Below are 18,847 nucleotides of genomic sequence, written 5' to 3' on the forward strand. Positions count from 1 at the left end.
TACTGCTGTTTTTGGCAGGAACCTTTCTTAGCAAAATGCAATTGTTACAAGAAGCCATGAAAACCTGCGAGAGTGGGAATTCAACATTCTCAGATCACTTTGTTTAAGAAGGGACAGGAAGTGTGCCTGGTGTCTTTCCTACCGAGTTTGTCATTAGCACCCACTAGCAGGTATGGGAATAAACTCATCAACCTGGAAGTGTTTGAAATATCTCTGATAAAGTGCTGGTGGCACAAAAAATAATAGATGGAAAAGTGGTTGTTCTAAAGCTATGGACACATGTAGAAACACAGCCATACAACAGCTATTAGACTTGTGTGCTCTCGAGGATGTCTTGGTCCTAGCCAAGGACCAAGCCAAGGCTACAAATTGTGCAGCAGTCTGTGCCTAGAGATGGAAAACCACGTATTTGTGTTGGAAGGACATAATGGAATAAGAAAACACAGAACAGCTTAAATAATGCCATATGAAAAGGAAAAGTAAGAAGTTGTAGGTCAGAAGCAGGAAAGAGTTGCTGCTTTAAGGTAGTTTTCAGGTAGAGATTGATCAGATATTGCAAATGTTTGGTGGATCTTAATGCTATAAAAGGCACCTGAAACATTCAACATTTCTTGGGATTGTGCTGACACACCATGTTGGACTGTGGTCCTGCTGCAGGAGGGTGGCATTGGTCCCTCTGAGGTCAGTGGTAGGAGGACCATGCTTTAGTGCAACGAGGTGTTTAGCATTCAGTGCTGATTTCTGCATGTGGACTAGAGTGAGGATCGTGCTGGAAGCAGGGAAGATGGGAGATGTGTAACCAATATTGTGGTCTGATAACTGAGGGTCTTCATCTGCAGCTGCCTGACTGGCATCTTACACATACAGTTCATGACAGCAGTGCCCAGCCAAGAACAAGGTTTCAAAGATTTATACATAAGGTTGACTTTGCACTTCAAGAGAACTTGGAGTAAAAAGTGAAGCATGTTCTAAAGCCTTCTAAGGAACAAAGTTTAAACAAAATATTGTTGTATTTATGTGCGAGCAGGAAAACATACCCATTAGACAAAAAATTAAGATGTAAAGGGTAAAGAGGGCTTGTAGAGACAAAAGAGAGGGAAATAGGTTTAGCAAGTTACTGCCTGGTATGGAATGAAAGGAAAAAAACCTGAGCTGCAAACTCATCAAAAACTGAGTTGTTAATTGAAAAGCTGACAGACCTGTAACTACAGCAGTGCTTCTGGCCGCCACTATAATAAATGTAACTGTACATTTAGAGTAATTTGCTAATTTGCCTAAGTAACACCCACAGACAGCAACATGACATAAATACATTAGTGGAAGCAACAACTATAACCAGCTCGTACAGGTTCTTGGCTGTTAGATGGATGGATCAGATGAGCTGGAAAAGATTTACAAAACAGAATAGAAATGGAATTGTTAACAATATTGCAGCATACAGGATTTCTTTATTTTCCTGTTTCCCAAGAATACTTTAAGGCCTGTAGATGCCCATACATACTGTAACTTGTAAGTAACATTTTAACTTGTGTGCGTATATGCACACACACCCCAAAAACTTGCAGAGACAGTGTACACATCTGCAAAATGTTAAGCATTTCAAAAGCAAAAATGACAACATTTACATCTCAAGTAGTCTTTCAGGTAAATAATTGAATCTCCAACATTCGATGTGTGATTATAAATCTCTGAAAAGAGTTTTTGTTAATAATTATTCTAAAGGCAGATGTATTGGGTCCACAGGAAAGACTGGAACCTGTACAATCAATTTTCCTAATACAGGTGTTGTAAGTGTCTGAAACTTCAGGGTTACCTAGATCTTTTCATTTGACAAATAATGAGTTCAGCCATGTGACATCTCTTCTGGGCTAGCACCGTTCTCTGTCTTCTGTTTTGGTAACTCTGAGTCACACTGTTGCATTTTATTCTTAAATCCTACTCATGCCAATTTTTGCCACTGCATATTGACTGGTGTTTTACATTCTCTAAATATCCTACCTCTAGGTTAGGCTTGGGGTCGTTGCTAAAGGTTTCTATGTTATCAGCAATACATTTTTAAAATAAAAAATTCCAAGGTTGCTTCTATGCAAGGTGGGTCTCATTTTCAATGAAATACTTCTTTATGCTCCCAGTCTCCTCATCCTGATGCAAATTAATAGTGCAGAAGCAAAGCTTAATGAATGCAGCTTTACACCGTTTCTGTCTTTGTTTCCTCTCAGATATACTTAGAAGGTTTCTACTGAGCTTTTTGAGGCAGGTGATACCTGCTCTTAAGGGCAGAATCCAGTTGATACCAAACATGGAGTCAGGTGGAAAGTTTCTGTTGCAGTGCTGCTCTCAGGAAGAACCCATGTGTGTGGGCATATATATTCTTGCTTAAGCAGGAGGTTGTTGTAAGGTTTTTCACTAAATACGGGTTGTAAAATATTCTTGAACATGAGTCACTTTAAATTATAGTCCATGGATCTAAGGAAGTCTGAGAAAATGGAGCAGGAAAAAACATGGGATAGAGGCAAACTGTGAGATTTCTCTGTGGGATGTGGAGTTTTGACAGCTGAACCCAATCCCTGTCTTGCTTGAATGCTTGATCTTAATGTCAGGGCAAAGAGAGCAGCAAACCCCTCTGGCTGACCCAAGTTCTGAGTCTGTAAGACCTCCTCAGTACAAGCTGATAAAGGCCACAGCTCTGGGAGAAGAAAGCTGACATTATTTTATGAAGTGGTATGGCCAATCTTCTTTGAACCCTAATTTCTGTCAAAGAGTTATCATCACTGTCACCGTAAGTGATACTTGCAGCACAAATGGCAATTAACTAGAAGTAAATAGTAGAGCAGAAGTCTGCAGACTGGTTTTTAAGGTTGATGAGTTGAAAGTAGTTTCAACACATTAATGCTAAGCATGCTAAATCAGTGTGCCCTGAAAAAGACAGTAATGTCATTTAACTGTAAATCACCAGGAATTTCAGTAACACATAGTAGGAATATGCTCAATTGTTTCACATATGTGAGCATATTACAGGAATCAATAATAGTTTGTGAGTCTGTTTTCTTTTATCAGGTTTTCCATAAAACAAGTAATTTGTTTGTTTTTCACTGTTCTAGGTAGCCTGCCCTATGAATACAAGATTGTGATAGCAGGAAATCATGAATTGACCTTTGACCAGGAATTCATGGCTGACTTAATCAAGCAGGACTTTTACTATTTCCCCTCTGTTTCTAAGCTGAAGCCAGAGAGCTATGAAAATGTACAGTCTCTTCTAACAAACTGCATCTATCTTCAAGACTCTGAAGTGACGGTGAGGGGATTCAGAATATATGGCTCCCCTTGGTAAGCAGGTTTTTAAGCATACATAAGAAAAATATTGTTGATTGCTATCACATCAGCCATTTTGTATGCATCAGCTGTATTTTGATTGCTGTGTTAGGAAGAAAACTAATACTCAGTTTGATAAAGTTTTTATATTTTCTTGTCCTGAATCATTCCTGTGACAAAATAATGTACTCCTACTATGGGTATTGTTAACCAAATAATGATGGGGAAAAGATAGTGTGCTCTTTAAACTCAGCCAGGAGCAGCTCTCTAACATAGTCCATGTAGGGGGGTTTTGTGTCATAAAATATGTTTTCTGTACTTAGGGAGTTTATATAATTACAAGTTAACTTTATTGCAAGGGTACATTCTTTTGACAATTTCCATCCTACAGATAATATTTAAGGTTCACTAGTGTATACAGTAGTCATTTAACAGCAAGCTTGTTTCAGTATTTGTTTAGTCTTTTTTTTTTTCTTTAATATCCCTCAGAATCTTTCTTTTATACAGTAATAGCTTTCCTCAAGGTATAGTTGAGCTTCTAAACTAAAGTCGACACATCAGTGGCAGCCTAGTATTTCATGGATTTTGCTCCACTGCATAGAGTGAACACTTAGAACTCCTTGACAGTATCAGAGACAGATGGGCTTTGGCTTCCTGACCTACACCTTGGTCCTCATATGCGCTGCTTCTGTGTCTCTTACTTATGTTACATTACTACTATGTTATTTCTGCTAACAGGACTGTAAATTGGGGCTTCTATGAGCATTCGGTATACATTTAAAATAAGGAAAAATTTATTTTAAAAGGCAGGTTTTAAAGGGAATCTGTTATTCTTCCTTTTAAAATCACATCAGGCTGGAATGTAGCAAACAAGTTGTCAAACCTGATGCATATACCCCAATGTGAATTTTCAGTGTGAATAAACTGTGAAATCTCTTTGATTTTTTTAAAATGAAAATTGGCATTTTCCCATTTGGTTACTTGAGATGGGTGTTAATTTTCTCCGAGCTTATTATTCTACATTTGTCTACATTAAATAGCTTCCCTCTTAAATGCACCCTTCTCTCTCTCCCTCTTAGATCTCCACATCTTTCTGGGTTTTTTTGAACCTACCCACCTGCTGTGTCATAGTTCATCTTCCTCTTTTGTCTACTGTGTATTCAATCAATGTACAATTTACTTCATTTTCCAAATTATTAGGGAAGATATTAGATGGTATCAGTCCCAATATTAACTTCTGAGAAATGCCACTTGGCATCTCTTCCCATTTTGATGTTCAACTGTAAATACCGTAATTATGCTGTGTTTACAATATGTCTGGCAACTTCATATCTTCATTGCAATATTCGTAACCAGGCACCATATTTCCAGTGTCAGTAATAATTTTCCAGGCAGTAAAGTACCAAAAGTCTCATTAAAGTCTAGATAAATTAAATTAAATCAAAACACTATCTATAAAGTAGCACTAAGTTGAGGCTAAAGTAAACTGTTTGAACTTTCTGTGTATGATTAGATCTGTAAAAATCTGTTGAGAAAACTTTTGTCCACCCACTAACCCATAAATAATGTTTCTGTAAAATCAGATCTGCCACATTCCCTGTGTGCACTAATCCTGTCATTTTGCACAAGTTGTCTAAGCTATCTGGCACGACCTATTCTTTATGCAAAAAGATTGCTTTCCATCTTTTATGCATCTTCAGGTTATATCTAAACTTCCACACTACATGTTTCACAGTGTTGCTCACTCATCTCCCACCCCCTTATGGTCCTGGAAGATGAGTGTTGTAAGGTCCTTTGAAGATCTTCCCTTACTCTGTAGGGGAGAAAGCCTTGATGAAAGTCTTCCAGCCAGACTGGTGTTTTTTGCTTGTTATTATGCAATGCTGAATAAAGTTTCTATGCTAATTGATGTCATGTCCAGTGGAAACAGCAATAACAACAATAATGGCAATAATAATTTGCTCTTCATTAGTCTATCAGAACAACAGATGCAGAAGTAACAAAGTCACATCAGCCAGCCCACCAGTCAGAAAACTTAGGAAGAGAAACAGCTATTTTGTGTGGGTTAAACTAGCTGCCTGCTAGCTTGAAGGCTGTAATACAAGTCTCTGCCTACTGATGACTGCTGTTCTTTAGCATTTCTTTTTGTTTCTATACCTCATTCACCCTGAAAAGAGAGGTTTGTCATAGCTTCTCTGGGAAATCAGTCGCAGTTTCTCTCTACGTCATAGTAATGTAATCTCTAAAAAACTACAGAACTTTGGTGAACTTTCCATGGTGAATCTTTTTTTACCCTTGCATCCTGAAGCCAGTCCTTTAGAAAATGCTTATGAACCTAGTCAGGACTTCAAAATTTAGAGTTCTTTAAGATCTCAGAACTCAATAAGAAAGCTAAATTTCATGCAGTTGCTTGTTTAGTATCCTAAAATAGTTTTCCAGCCTTGAAAATGTGCATCTAGCTTTTTGAATGGATTTGTTTAATGGGAGAACTCCCAATTACAGTTCATGTTTGTTGTCCGTACATGATTCTATTTAATGAGAAGGTGAGCTATCTAGAAATTAAAAAGACTGGGGCCCCAGATCCTGCCTTTCCATTTCTGGTTACAGCCCTGATCTTCTGTGTTACTTCCCCCTTTGTAAAAGTAAGTACAAGCTAGAGATATCTCTTCCTTATAAAACAGGTTAATCAATAGTTGCGAAGTACTTTGAGAATCCTGGAGTAAGGTCTGAGGGAATGCCAACCAGCATTAACTTGGCGTGTTTACCTGTAGCCATCTACGTTTTTACATACGACCTGTATGCAATTAGATTGTACTTCTGCATAAGATGTTTTAGTTGCAAAGTAAACCATGAGAGCTTGATTAGTTTGCGTAACATGCAAGTCTCTAAGGCCTTTTAAATATGTACCATTTGTGTGTGGTTAAATATTTTCAATAGCACTTGGGTATTTTGACCTCTATTATTATCTAAAACTCAGTGGTTATTTTTAATTGCATAGAAGAAGTGGGACACTGTTTTGTCTCAGAAACCAATGCTCTAAATCTCCTGGGCTCCAAGGGCAAGATTTCAAGTGCCAGATTGAGCCTCTACTCACTAACAAAAATTTAACTGCCTTAAATGTTAATTATGCTAGTAGTATCATCAAGCAGGGAGCAGCCATTTTGAAATGCAAGCCGCAAAGCACGAAAGCTGCTGTTTATACTGGTATTTGCAACACTAGTATCTTGGCCCACGGATTATCAGTATAGATGTTGAGGGAGAGGAGTACAAAAACATTAGATGCTTCATGAGAAACTTGGGAATACTGGATGTTAAATGTGTCCAGAGCAATCATGAATTTTAAGGGTGGCTATGTTTTGCCTAGGGGGCTGATGCTTTTGACAGCACAGCATTCAGTGTTGGTTGCCAGATCTGGAAGAGCAGGGCATCAGTAAGAATGCAACGTGCTTCCTTCTAATGTAGCCCAGACGCTGGGAACCGTTGGGTTTTTTTCTCATATAAAGCCTGGACGCCATGGTTTTTTTCATAAAAAGCTAGGCACGGGAAGTTGCACTCTGGTTTCATCCCAGAAAAACCCAGGACATGGCCAGAACATATTCACAGACCTGGAAGCAGTCTTGCATAGAGAATAGCCGTAGTTGCTATGAATGTAAAACAGACTTTGGTTCCTCAATAGCATTTATTGTAAATTGGGAAGCTTCTAGTTGGAAGGTACTTTTAAACACCCTAATTTATTCTGGACTGCTATGAGAAAAGTCAAAATGACAGATAGAGTAACCCAAATAACCCAAATAATTCTATATAATAATTCTATATAAGGTACTTTTGATTGCTAAGCCTTCCCAAAGATGAAGCCATTTTCCAGAGGGGTTTGATTCGTTTTTCAGTAACAAAAGAAATCATAACATAGAAGTAAAAATACAGGGAGCAGGAACAACGCAGAGGTGGCAGAGAATCCATCCTTAAGTGTTTTCAAGACTTGGCTAGGCAGTCGTGGCTGACCAGACCTAGTTCTGGTGAGTGGGAGGGAGTGGTATGTTGGACTAAAGATCTCCAAAGGTCCCTTTTGAGCAGTGTTTCTGTGATTCTGTCAATCCCACTATGGAGCTAGAGCTAGGTGTCAGTGTTGATACCTGAAATGAACAGGTATCAACAAAGTCCTTATGATAGGGAGCTTTGCTGTTGATATCAAACTCCCTACAAGCAGTAGATGGTCCTGACAGGTGTTTTGGAAATCAGGAAGCTGAGATAATAGTGGAAATTTGAGTCTGGATTTGAAGCAGAAGTTCTTTTCTGTGTCATCAGACTGGGTATTATCTCTATATTGACGTCATTCATGGAACCATATTAATAAATTATTAGGTGAGTATTTCAGTTATAGATTTTCAGCCTTCTATTATAGTTCATTGCCTCCACTGTGTGTTATTTTGCAGGTAGGAGTTTTAGTGTTAGCTACAGCTGGAACAAAGATAGGCTATACAATCCGCTTGTGCCTCTGCACTGCTGAAGGTTTTAATTGCACAATTACACACTCTGTTTGCACAAAACGCTCTGATGCATTCAGTGCACAAGATCTGCTGTGCTTGCTGTATGAATCAACTATCTATTATTCCTTTCATAGTCATTATTCAGAATTGCCGTGTAAAAATAAAGCCTGTAAGGGTGCACGTACATTTCTGTAGCAACGTGAGAACACCTCTCTGAGGTTCATACTTGCAAGTGTGATCCTGAGTGTTGCTACATCTGCTTCTCTGCTGCACAAGGTTCCAGTAAAGTGCTCTGCCATACTATTGTTTTTTTCCATTGAGTTTTTTACAACTCAGTAAGTAACTTGGCTCTCTGTTCTCCTGTTGCATGCTAATAATAAGGCTAATGATCACACTAATGGTAAGACCTGAGGACTAATGAATTGACCCCTGATCAATAATCAGAAGCTGTTTGTGTCTGGCGAAGGTTGTACTAACTGTTCCCCCAATGTCTAATATTGCACCCCTGCCTCAATTTTATAGAAAACATGTGCATCTGCAGAAGAACAGGTATTCTGTGTCTATGCTCTGATCTTGTGGAAAATGGCAGGAATTCCATTGGCATTTTCTAGTAAAAGGTGGATTATTGGGCATTAATGGCAGGATAAGAGTACTCATTTTACTTGACATGGGAAGAGAAATCAAGTGGCAAAAGGAAAATATCTTTCTAGCGACTGAATTTCCATAATGCTCTGAAGCAGCTGTATACTACTGCAGGAGAAACTTTGGTCCTCTTGCTTTCAAACAGGCATACAAGGTGTCAGGAGAGCATTTTATCTCTTTCAGAGCTTTTTTTCATTTTTGGCAATATGGGGAAGGAAGGGACAATCAAAGTCCTCTTACCAAACATATGACAATTTCATTATTCTAAATGACATATTGACCTGGATAGCTTAAAGAAGCCCTTTAGGATGAGATTTCCTCCAGACTCATTATCCAGAGAGTGGATTTTTGCTTGGCTTTGATTATCTGGAGGGATCTATTCCTGTGAAACAGAACCTCATTTTTCTTTTTGCAGAATTACAGTTTTTTCTAGTGTCTATATATTCTCATTTCCTCCTTCATTCTTTTGTTATAGGCCATCTGGAACTTCAGAAACTTTCATTTCTTAGGGAAAATGGGAAAGCAAAGATTAATATCAGCCTAGAAAGGCATTCGTGGCAATTTGTCCTGAAGTGGCAGGTGCCCGGGCTGGAGTCCGGATTTTTGTAGCTTCTCTCCAATGGAACGTTCATTAGATGTGTCCCCCGCACGTTTACACGCAGGCCAGCAGCTCTCATACCACATTGTTGTTTAGATAATGGGAACCGAGTGAAGAAAGTTAGGGGTGTGTATGTGAAGAGTGGTTTTTTTTTTCTATTCAAGTATTGTTTTTACTGAGCTTAGCATTCTGGGTTAGGGCCGTTCAGTGAGCTCAGGCTGTGTCAGAGAAGACGGCTGAATTCCTTCCAGTGTAAAAGGCATCAACCTGTAGGTTGCATTAGTGAGAATCAGCCACCAGCTCAGCCCAAAGCAACCTTGCCAGGGGACTTACTCTCCAAATCATCATCCCACTTTGATGTGAGGGCTGGAAATTTGTTCCAACCTGTTGACCCTTTTCTTGGTGCACTGCAGCTATCGGTACTATTCCAGTATGCAGCCGAGTGCCTTTTCTCAAGCTGTATAGTCCACTGTCATCAGTAGTGCTTGGCTATAGGTGTGTAACTCTCATCTGATGGGTTCTTTTCTTGTCTGATTTGGTTTTTCATCACAAAGTAGGTGACTTCATTACACTCCTTCTCAAATGTTCTCTCTTCTTTGTGTGTGTGTGTGTGTGTGTGTGCACGCACATGCGTGCACATGTGCACTTTGGATAGAAAGACTGGTAACTTCCAGGGGTAATTGGGGTAGTTTCAAAGAGCTTGCAGAGGGCAAAATGAGGCAGACTCATTTTTGTTCCACACAGACTCCAGGCCGCCCATACCCTAAGTCTCCGTTTCAGTGCCTTCCTCCTCCATCTCTTCAAGAACAGCTGTAATAGTCTCTTTCATTCCTCACTGAACTCAGTTTCCATCAGTAAAATAATGTAGCAAAGATTTATAGATTCATTTCATGGGAGGGACATGCTTTCATTTTGCCAGTGATGAATCGTCTAATGTTTACTTTCCCAGACCTTGTACAAATCTTTACAGTCATTGAGGTGAACATCAATTAAAATGAAACTGTATTAAAATAAAATATTGACTTCATTTAACATAATATACCTCCCAAGTTGGGAGTGTGGCTTCCAGATAGAGCAGCAGCCGCAGCAGCAGCAGTGCAGGTTTCATTCCCTGTAAAATTCACAGAAAAGAGTAACTTCTGCCTCAGAGTGACCACTCTGATTCTTAGTTCTTATGCCCCCTTTCAAATCTGAAAAAAAACTATTCAGTACCTTGCACATGACTCAAATATACAGGGAGTCAAAGATTTGTGTTATTGGACAAAACCAGACTAGAGGTTTTTCTAAAGTAAAATAACTGATCCTCCTATGTTCTCTTCTTTCTGCACCCTCATTGGGTCAAAAGTTAAAAATACAAATAACTAAAGGCAATTGCTTCCATACTGTTTTCTAAAGCAATAAAATACCACTCTAAAATTCTTGCAAACCTCAGATTAATGATATTTTTGAGCAGGTGGCTTGTTTTCATGCCTAGCTCTGTCAGTGCTACAGTTTTGTATGGGTGGACGTGGAAGTGCTGAATGTGGACATATTACAGAGTGCTGGGCTTTGGTTTCTCAGAAATATGCTTTAAAAATGGTAGATGTTCCCTGATTTTTAAAGTTGGAAACTATTTGGAGCTTTTTTACTTAGTGACTTTGAGGCAGGCAATATAAGTGAGTAAACTGGGTAGACTGACACGGTTCTTGAAGAAAGTGAAAACCATGAGTGGGAATAATGGACTCCACTCATTATTTAGAATTGAGGCATCTCAAATTTCAGAAATTTTGGGGAGAACGTTAGCATCTAAGCCTACCAGATGTGGCTGCATTACTATGGTTAGAATGCTGAAGGTGTTTTATTTCAGGTATTCAGTAAAAGGTATGTAAGATGTGACAGATGTGTAAGAAATAGCAACGTGTTTAGAAGAGAGAAAGCAAAATTCATCATCCTGTTAAAATATATTAATTAACAATCTGAGGCACATAGATAAAGGTTTAATTGTATTTTAATAGAATACTGGAGTGATATTTCTATTTCCTCTTCCATACTTACCAGAAACCATTTTCCATTTTGGAAAGTGCTGCTTCTAAAAACACTTAAAACCACAGTACACTGTAGTTTAGTTTGCAGCATATGGAAGATTGTAAGAATGGCTTTTCCTGCAAAATTATTTTGATCTATTAAATTCAGCTGTTCAAGGAAGGTGGTGGGGAGAAATGTAAGATATTGAACTCCTGAAGTGTGAAAGGTTTTCCAGTGGCAGAAAGTGAGACTTAAGAGTGCATTCTGGCTGTTTTAACAGCAGAAATGGTTTGCTGGGTTATTTTTCTCTTCAGTTTTTGGTTTTTTACGAATGGCACTTCGCTAAGATTGGTGCATTTCATGTGATAAACGCATCATGGAAAGCATTTTTTTTACATGACTTGGAAATACAGGAAATCTGAGTTTCATTCAGTAGACGCTAGGTATACAGATGCTGTTGCTTGTGTGAGCAATCACACTGAATTCAGGAGAGGTCTTTTTAAGGAACACTGCAGTACAAATTAAGTGTCTGAAATGAATTAGCAAGAATCGTTAACATTGCTGAAAAAAAATATGTGTGGAACAAAATAAAAATTTGTCAGACTCCAAGTGAATTTTCTATAGCATGTTAAAGGAACATAGTTGTTATTAACTAATTAAACTCTGCAATAGCTATGTGAGCAAATGAAAACGTAAGCTGAACTACACCTATTGTAGCCCATAAATATCATCAAAATCAGACCAATGTGATAAATTCTAGTTATTACGAGCTCCTGAGAAATTTTATTTTTCCATTTCCCACAAGGTTTTTTTAAAGTCACAGCAGTTTAGAATATCCCTTTTTTGCTTTCTTGTTAACAACATTCCAGAAAATGTTTCCTCTCAAATAAAATTTTTTCTCAACGTTGCCCAGGGCTGAGGAGTCTGGAATAGTTCGATCCTAGAATAGTCACAATAGAGGAATACCAGTTAAGTCAAACACCTGTGCGTGCTGTTTACTTGTACGTGTTTGCGTATTAGGGATATGGATCAGTTTTCTAACACATTTCATGGCGACACCTTGCAGAGTGAGCTTAATCAGTTACTGAAGCCAAAGATGCTTTGCTTCCACTTTACAGTTGTGTTCCTCCACTGTGTCTGTGCAAGCGTGCAGGACATCTGCATGTACCCACTGCCTATGTGTACGTGTATGCTGAGTGTAGACCAGAAGTTACGTTGATTGCACGTAACATTTTCGGGCAAGTTCTGTTTCTTGTAATGTCTGGACACATTGTGTGGCTTTATATTTCTGTATGTGAGTGGGGATTTGCATTTACTTGTTTTGTTGCAGTGTTTCTAGCTTTAGTTAAATTTGAGAGCAGTCGAAAAATATATTCCTTTAGTTTAATTAGCTTGGTAGGAAAAAAGTCCTTTCTTGGGCAGTAATTATTAGTTGTATGTTATTAAAAGGAAGTAGTTCACATTCAGTTACTTAGCAGAAATAATTGAATCTTCTGATCCGGTAAACTAGCTCACTTTGGATTCAGCTGGTTTTTAATTTAAGACCTATGGAAGAGGAGACCTGTAATCTCACTACAGGGAATTGGCTTCACTTTCCTGCAGTTCATAAACCACAAGAGTGAAATTGCAATCCCCCACAGCAGTTTTCTCTTTATTTTTCACATTTGCTTGAAAGTTTAATTTTATGAGACAGAGCTGATTTTAAAGTTTAAAGTGCTTTTTTTGTTGTTTCGGTGCTTTTTTCCCCATTTTTTCTTGAACAAAAGGACTACCAGCTCTATCTGTAGTCTGGGCTGTAGTCTCAGACAGCAGCAATTTCAGGATGTTTCAAAGATGTAAACACAGTTGGGTACTGCGATGAGCCCTTTGGCGATATTCCAAGAGAAACACAGATAGCTAACTAGTTTGAAGCGGATCTACATGGAGCTGATTCTCAGCTGGAGTAAATTGGCAGAGCTCCACTGGCTTTTGAGCCATTTACACGTGGTGAGAATCAGCCTCCCTACCTCGTGGTAGCTTGTATGTATGCATTTCCCCTAGGTTTTTACACAGTAGATGCATTACTACATGAAGATGTCAGTGGTGACTTTACATTGTGCTCTACGTGAAGAACTGTAAATAGAGCCACCATCACAGGAACTAATTGTAACACAGGTATCCGAGTTCTTTTTCTTTTCCCTGACCAGATTTTAAGGGGTAGAGTAATTTACCGCTTGTTGTGAAGCTGTTTAACATCAGAACACTTCCATTGGATTTGTTGTTCATAAATAATTTTATTTAATAAATTAGCATAATTTAATATGAATTAATATGAGGATTTTCTTCCCCAGTAAGAAGGTAAATTGGAACCAATATTGCAGCACAGGGCTGCACCTGTGTGTGTCAAATATTTCTAATTATGTAATTTGCATCAGATAAGTATATGATTTTTTTAAGGTTATATCAGAATGCCTAGCTAGCTGAATTGAGCATCCAGATGTTAAAGCTGTACCTTTTTGGTATAGAAAGTTATATTGCAGCAGTTGGTTTCCACCACTGTAATGTGGGGCGAATTTAGGACTGCAGGAGAACATCGATTTGGAATTTAGGATTACTTGGATGTTGTTCACTTCAGGTAAAAACATGGCATGTGAAGCATCAGTATGTGCCTTTTTTAAACAAGAAGTTCATCTGTTGCTAAATTGAAAAATGTTAAAAATAATACATTTCATGCATGTATGCACATGTGCTGTATTAATTTATTAGTTTTGGAAGCATTTTCATGCTTATTTAACTCAAAATGGCTCTGCATTTTCTAAGGAAAAGAAGGTAAAACAACAAAAAGGAAGGAATAACAGAAAAGAACTGGCAGACAGTCCATATGGCCTAATTACTCCTGATATTTTGAGAAAAGAATGTAAACCTGGTGAGTTACTAAACTGAGAAATGGCTACCATGAGGGCCTTTTTTATCAGTTCTCAGTGCACCTATTACACATCCTGCGTATTTTAGTCATGTTTCATCTAGGAGAGTCCCTCCAGGAGCTGCATCGTGAAAAAACCCGCAAGTATAGCGTCTCGATTTGAAGGGATATTCTATCTCTAGCTGGATGCGTGGAAGAACATTCTTTTTCTTTAGCTGTCTGGTCATCTGACAGTGAAAAACTGTAAAGATGCCATGCATAGATGGGCCTCACATTGTTTTTCTTTACAGATTGGCCCATTCATGGCAAGTTTCACATTTAAAATGAGATGGTGACTGTACTGTGGACAGAGGGGCTGTTAATTCCTCCTCTCTCTTTAACCCTTCTTCTTTCTGTAACTATCAGCTATCAGTATCTGAAGTACAGCCTGGGTAACCTGGCTGTACCTATATTTTTACATACCGAGAATCAGGGAGACACAGGGAACAGACCCTGAGACTCAGGAACTCCACACCTTAGCCCTGCATTAAATCCCTAAGAGTGTTCTGAGGGTCTCTACAGTTCTACATCTGTACCTTCTGCATTGAATCTCTTGGCTAATTATTGCAAATTAGCTTTTACGTTTGTTTGTTGGGTTTATTTTATTGGTTTTAAAAAATATCAGATCAGATATTATCATTTGCCTCCCAGCAGAATGAAATAAACTATTTGCGTTTGCTGTTGGCATGTTTTAAATTCAGTATTTCATTTATTTTTCTCCTTACCTGTTATCTTCTGTTTTCTTGTTATGAAGATAAAGTAGATTTCATTTTATTTTTCATTGTTGTATAACAGATTAATGTTTAGAAATGATCAGTTCCTATTAGTCACAGCTCATTCTTTCTTCTTTCCAGTCAGAGATGTATGAAATCCTTTACTAAACAAAAGATGAGTGATTTAATGTGTAACCCAAATTCCAAAAGAAATAATTACTGACAAAGGGCCATATTCTGATTTTTATCCTCCTTTCCTTTTGTGAAAACAATAATTTAATTTGATTCAGAGTTTCAAGAATGACAACCTTGGATGCAAAGCAAGTAAGGCAAAAAACCGAGAACACAGCAACCTTCCCCATGGAAGAAATGTTGTCTGTTATGGCCAGCAGACTGATGGAGGATCTGAGTTCAATTTGCTGCTCACGACAGCCTCCCAAACTAGCGCTGTGCAAGCCATCTCATGTCTTAGCACCTACATTCCCCTCCCTTCTGCTTTCTCCTTTCCACCTGCTGAGCTGTACTTTGTGGCCATGTGTTCCAGGGGATAAGCTTATATGAGATTAACCATCATTTGCATTTATTAGTTTTAAGTATAAGGTCTTAGCTTTCATTAAAAAAGCCCTAGTTCCAATATTATGAATGAGTGAATCTAAGGGGTTTTTTTGCGTAATTTGATTCTTTTTGTACACTGCTTTCGTACCTCTTCTCTAAAATCGTACCATCCTTGTCTCTCACATGGAAGTTAGTCATAATATAAGTCTCCTCATACTCCTCAAAACTTCTGAAATCTGTTTTTCTTTAGATCTCAGTTATGCTGTTAAAATGATTAGATGCCAAGATGTTGAATGGTATTTCAAAGTCTATAAACAAACAGTGCCCTGCCAGTCCTTCTCAGCACTAATGGCCTAATACCTAGTTTCATCCCTGACTGCTTTGGACGGACCTCTTGAATGTGAAGAAGAAAAGACAGAAAGATGAGTGTTATTTCACAACTACTTTAGATGTTGCAATAGCCAGTACCACCACGCCCCCTGCCCCCCCCCCCCCCAAAAAAAAAAAAAAAAAAGAGAGAAACACAAACTGAGAACTCGGTTCAGGAAATTTGCTTCTATAAACAAAGAGTGCCCTGCCAGTCCTTCTCAGCAGGAGAAATACTTAGTAAACTGGTTATTGAGGAAAGGCTAAAAAGGCAGTTACAGAGATTGGGTAAATTCAGCTAAAACACAGTGATTGGGAACATAAAAATATGAACACCTGAAGGATGTGAACACCAGGCAGACAAGGAGGATATGCAGTGTATTTAGTACTGTATACCTGTGTTCAGAGGACTGTAACTAGTTATAATAGTAAGATTAAATCAAGACCAGGAAAAATGAGATTTAAATGCCCAACAGTGAGATCCCCTGGGCTGGCAATCAGGCTGTGTTGGAGTTTTGCCTGTGATTGCCGCTGCTGAATCTAACTGGTTTTTGGTGCTCCATGGCCCCTGACTGGTCTCTTTTACCAGTATGACTTTCAGCATGCATAGTCCAGTCTTCTAAATATTGAATATGTGCAGCTCTGCAATTGTCAGGAAGGGGAGTGAGAATGAGAAGACTGACTTGGTCCATTCTTTTCCCACTGAGCTTCTTTGTAGTCACTGGCCAATATCTTTATTTTCCATTGGGAGAAAAATGACAACTGTTGTGGAGGAAAGACTGGAGCAAGTTGCATGTGTTTGTGAACCTTTGAAATTTATTTTGTAAGCAAAGGAATTCTAGTGAGGGAACTTGCCTTTCAGCTGCAAGAAAGATTTCTGTAGGAAACTTTGTAGAAATGAGGAGGTACAATGATCTGCGGGTTGTGTTTTTGTTCTGTGGTTTTTGCTACTAAGGCATTTGCAAGATGCTGCCCACCAATCCCTTTGATACGCTAATGGCTATTCAGTCCGTTACCACCCATAGCTCTCCATGGGTATTGGCCTATGCAAGGGAGTTTTCCCTTGAAGTCAGAGAGAGTAATTGCGTGCCTGCTGGTGGCAAGATTTGTCTTACTCAGTTGGACAACCTAGATGCAGCTGCTGCAGTAAATCTTGCAGTCCTGAAGTTCTTGTGGTAGCTGAGACCCCAGAAGCACTACAGGCAGTGCCGTGGTGGGAATATTTCTTTGACTGCCCGCTGGCTACCTGCCACGTTCGTTTGTAGCCAATGACCAAGTACTGTGGAGGGTCCTCTTGAGCTGGTAAGTGTACAGAGAGGAAGGGATCCGTTCCTGTTCAAATGTTTAAATTGAAACCAGGTAATGGAGAATCAGTTTTCACTCTCTCGTTGCTTGTAATAAAAAAATCCATGCACACTGATAGTTTTCTCCAGTCAAGTATCCTTTTTTGTGTACCCTTTTTGTATGTCTGCTGAGCACATTGAGATGGGTACCAGTGGTTTGAAACTTGAAAACCTTCAATTTTCATGTAAATTACAGGTCAAATCTGTATAGTGCATCACTACCCTTTACAGTAAATCACATATAAAACTAAGTTATGCCCCATTTATAATGACAAAAGAATTCTTGGACTACATGGTAGCTCTTCCCAGTAGAAGCTGAATAAAAGAAGAAAAACTAATAAATAATTAAGGTGGTAATATGTTTGACCACTATTTTTTTAGTATGACTTTTTTCTGTTATTGTTGTAACAAAAATGCTCCTTTCAAAGACAACTAAAGCGCTAATGATAGCTAAGAAGGTCATTCCTAGGAGGTTAAACTGGTTTAATTAGAATTTATGAGAAGGTTACTATGAGAGTGCAGAAAGATTTTAAGGGGTTAACCTATAAGAGATTACATTGTAGTCAGTGTTCTGTTAAAGTTTGAATTAATTTTTCCCATGGGTTTTTCACATTCTAATTTTCAACTAAATGAGACATCTGTTTCAGAAAAGGAAAATTTGCTATGGTTGTCATAGCAACTATCATTCTGTAAGAAAATTATTCCAATGGTTACTTTAGAACAGAAAGATAGAAATTCAGTACATAAAGCAACATCCGATTGCTAGCACAAATTCTGATAATTGAGCCCTTTTTGTATGGTCGATTATTTGACCTGCAAAACTTGTTCATATGTTTTTAGCATAAGGTTAATTACGCTGTAAACAAATGCACTTCCCATGTATTTCCCCCCTAGAGTCTTATATATAGACAATCATTATTCTTAGGATAATAATAATACTGTTGAATTTCAGTAGTATGTGGAGACACTCAAACTGTTCACTTTAAGAAGATAAGACCTAAATCAAAGTACATTTCTACATGAGTGCTTCACTTCAGAGGAGAAATACATTCATCATGTATGTCTTTAATTGTCAAATACATTTTTCTTAGGATTTTTTTGAGAACAGTGGCTTTTTCTCTTATAGAACATACATAAATGTATTTTCTTTGTAAAATGTAAAATATTATTGAAAAATAATTTATAAAAAAATTACACTTTCCTGAGCAAGTGGTAAGTGGGGAGCCAGAAATTCAGTACATATCAAGCACTGAAGACTTTAACTTTGCTTTAAGGTTCCATTGTAAATGGAAATTTTAGACAAAGTTGTCCTTGCATGATATCCAGGTCACAGACTTGTTAGTGGGTATTAGAGAAGATTTTTTTTTTTCCCCTACTCAGAAACTTTGATGGCTGTTTTGCAATAAATTTTCAGAAGAAGGGACTTGGGGATTTATTAAATCCCTGTGTGCCTATAAAGATGATTTTGCTTTGGGGGGGTGGGGGCACTGAAGTGTATGATTTGTCTTTCTTCTCTCAGATGTAAGGCACACCAACATGCTCTGCTGAATCCTTTCTTGGACTTCAGATTTTTGTTGCCAGAAATATTCCAGACATTTCTTTCGATCTCGGGATTGTCACAAAAGACAGCATAATGGCAAATCACACAAGTTGTAACATCTCCCCTTCACAAAAGAACAGCTCCAGCATGCATAACTTACCAGCCCTGCGCTCAGGCGGCGACGCGCTGCAGTCACCACAAAGGGAGGGAGGGACGGGGGAAAGTGCTTCTTGTCTTAATAAGCAGATCATGCCTATTCATAAGGCGAAACGGGCTTTTTAAAAAGTGGCCATGTACTGGCTAGCCCTAGTAGAGGCAGGCAGAGGTTCTCACGGCTGCATATGGC

At 38.5% G+C, this 18,847-nt stretch overlaps 1 protein-coding gene across 1 annotated transcript in view; it reads left to right on the forward strand.

The window, feature by feature from the left end:
- Positions 1-18,847, forward strand: part of MPPED1 (metallophosphoesterase domain containing 1) — a 49,831-nt gene that overhangs the window by 18,509 nt on the left and 12,475 nt on the right. The window contains exon 3 of the mRNA XM_009704012.1: positions 3,102-3,327. Within this exon, the coding sequence (XP_009702314.1) occupies positions 3,102-3,327 (226 nt within the window). The remainder of the gene's footprint in view (positions 1-3,101; positions 3,328-18,847) is intronic.

This window comes from Cariama cristata, unplaced genomic scaffold (genome assembly GCF_000690535.1).
Source record: "Cariama cristata isolate BGI_N322 unplaced genomic scaffold, ASM69053v1 scaffold19337, whole genome shotgun sequence".
NCBI lineage: Eukaryota > Metazoa > Chordata > Aves > Cariamiformes > Cariamidae > Cariama > Cariama cristata.